This window comes from Gadus chalcogrammus, chromosome 10, assembly GCF_026213295.1.
Source record: "Gadus chalcogrammus isolate NIFS_2021 chromosome 10, NIFS_Gcha_1.0, whole genome shotgun sequence".
In the NCBI taxonomy this organism is placed as follows: Eukaryota; Metazoa; Chordata; class Actinopteri; order Gadiformes; family Gadidae; genus Gadus; species Gadus chalcogrammus.
The window spans coordinates 20506244-20508743 of record NC_079421.1 but is presented as its reverse complement, the minus strand read 5'-3'; the positions used below and the strand labels follow the sequence as shown (position 1 = coordinate 20508743).

The window sequence follows — 2500 nt, the reverse complement described above, 5'->3', positions numbered from 1 at the left end:
GGACAATAGATTAAGATAATTGCATAGCCTGATCAGTAGAGAGAGAGAGGGGGGGGGGGGAGAGAGTGAGAGAGAGAGAGAGAGAGAGAGAGAGAGAGAGAGAGAGAGAGAGAGAGAGAGAGAGAGAGAGAGAGAGAGAGAGAGAGAGAGAGAGAGAGAGAGAGACCATATGGTTAAGTGTTGACAACAGGTGATGGATGATGTGCTGAACTACCCAAGGTGAACACTGATGATCATGAGTGTGTGTGTGTGTGTGTGTGTGTGTGTGTGTGTGTGTGTGTGTGTGTGTGTGTGTGTGTGTGTGTGTGTGTGTGTGTGTGTGTGTGTGTGTGTGTGTGTGTGTGTGCGCGTGCGTGTGTGTGTCCAGAACACCAGGGAGAGGTGGGGGAAGGAACCAGATGAATGTGAAGAAGAAGAGCTACAAGAAATTTTGGTAAGAAAAATCATAAAATTGCTATCAACAGGATAATCACCTCAATTAAAACATGTTAAACCATAACCAACCAAACCAGAGTTAAAGGGGCCCTAGTTTCCCACCAGGTGTGATGTTAATTAATCATTACATAAATGCAAAAATCTATCCACTAGTAACATCATAAATGGGAGTGTCACGTCAGATGTATGATGATAGATCAACCTGTATACCAGCCTACCCAGTGGACTGTACCAAATGGTGGGCTAGTCCATCATCAAACATCATCCTATCTGGGATGTATGATGATAGATGATAGATTCACCGGTGACATGTGATGTCTCAAGGGTATCGATTTTTCCCTCACTCTGTCTTTTCTATCATCCTAGACTGAAATTCTTCCCAACACCAAGAAGTCTGAGATCCTGGAGTTCCATTTCTGTGACTTTGAGCACAGTGAGCTGGATTTGGTCAAGTGTGGCATCAAGATGTACTACGAACTCAAAGTGGTGGATAAGTTCCACGTCCCCCGAGAGGTGAGACACCAGATATACATCTAGACGTTCTCTAGAAGGTGTATTCTAAGTGAGATTACCAGACACACATCGAGAAGTTTTCCTGAAGGTCTCTTCTAAGTGAGTATACCAGACACACACCTAGAAGTTCTCTAGATGGTGTATAGAAGTGAGGATACTAGATACACATCAAGAAGTTCATTATCTCCATAGAGTTGAGCATACCAACGTTACATCCAGAAATTCTCTGGTAGATCCATATCTCTGGAGAGGAGATGAGGGACCAACCAACTAGATTAGGCCCACATAAGGTCCAGAGAAGTGAGGGATGGGTTGATCAGAGCGATAACTATTTTGATTACACTTTTGTCACACATGTCATTTATGAATAGATTGATAGAGAGGTATTTATGTGTGTTCCAATGTTCTTTATTTCTGCCCAATGAGTGTGTGTGGGGGTTAACTGTATTAATGTTGAAGCGTGTTTGTGTGTGTGCGTGTGCGTGTGTGCGTGTGCGTGTGCGTGCGTGTGTGCATGTAGGTGCTGGTGCGCTTCATGTACTCCCTCAGTAAGGGTTACCGGAGTATCACCTACCACAACTGGAGACACGGCTTCAACGTGGGACAGACCATGTTTACCCTGCTGATGGTGAGACAGACAGACAGACAGACAGACAGACAGACCGACAGACCGACAGACCGACAGACCGACAGACAGACAGACAGACAGACAGACCAACCGACCATGTTTACCCTGCTGATGGTGAGGCCGACAGACAGACAGACAGACAGACAGACAGAGTATTTTTACCCTGCTAGTGGTGAGACAGACAGACAGACAGACAGACAGACAGACAGACAGACAGACAGACAGACAGACAGACAGACAGACAGACAGACAGACAGACAGACAGAGAGACAGAGTATTTTTACCCTGCTAGTGGTGAGACAGACAGAAAGACAGACCACCATTTCTACACTGCTGACAGTGAGACAGACTGACGTTTACCCCGTTGATGTGAGACAGGTAGACAGATCTGAGGAATTCCCTGACACAGTCCCTCTCTGATTATCTCATGGTGTTCTCATTTTTTCCCAATTCCAAAGATGATCCCTCCAATCCCCCTCCCCCCCTACTCATTCTCCTCTTCCTCCTCTTCCTCATCGGTTCTGTAATCACCTCTCCTCACATCCATTAGTATGCTTCATTGGTTCTAATGATGTTCACACACGCACGCACGTATGCACACACACAGTTATTCTGTGATTGGTGGTATACATCGTGTTATGTGTGTGCTTTACATTAATGTCTATACTGTGGCTGTGTGTGTGCGTGTGTGTGTGCGTGTGTGTGTGTGTGTGTGTGTGTGTGTGTGTGTGTGTGTTGGTCTGGTATGTGTGTGTTCGGGTGTGTGTGTGTGTGTGTGTGTCTGTGTGTGTGTGTGTGTGTGTGTGTGTGTGTGTGTGTTGGTCCGGTATGTGTGTGTTCGGGTGTATGTGTGTGTTCGGGTGTGTGTGTGTGTGTGTGTGTGTGTGTGTGTGTGTGTGTGTGTGTGTGTGTGTGTGTGTGTGT

General features: G+C 46.1%; 1 protein-coding gene across 1 annotated transcript in view; it reads left to right on the top strand.

Annotated features, from left to right (window-relative positions):
- pde6a (phosphodiesterase 6A, cGMP-specific, rod, alpha) overlaps positions 1–2500 on the top strand; it is a 32152-nt gene that overhangs the window by 15875 nt on the left and 13777 nt on the right. Inside the window, exons 12-14 of the mRNA XM_056601209.1 lie at positions 368–433; positions 802–948; positions 1469–1576. Coding sequence (XP_056457184.1) covers positions 368–433; positions 802–948; positions 1469–1576 — 321 coding nt within the window. The remainder of the gene's footprint in view (positions 1–367; positions 434–801; positions 949–1468; positions 1577–2500) is intronic.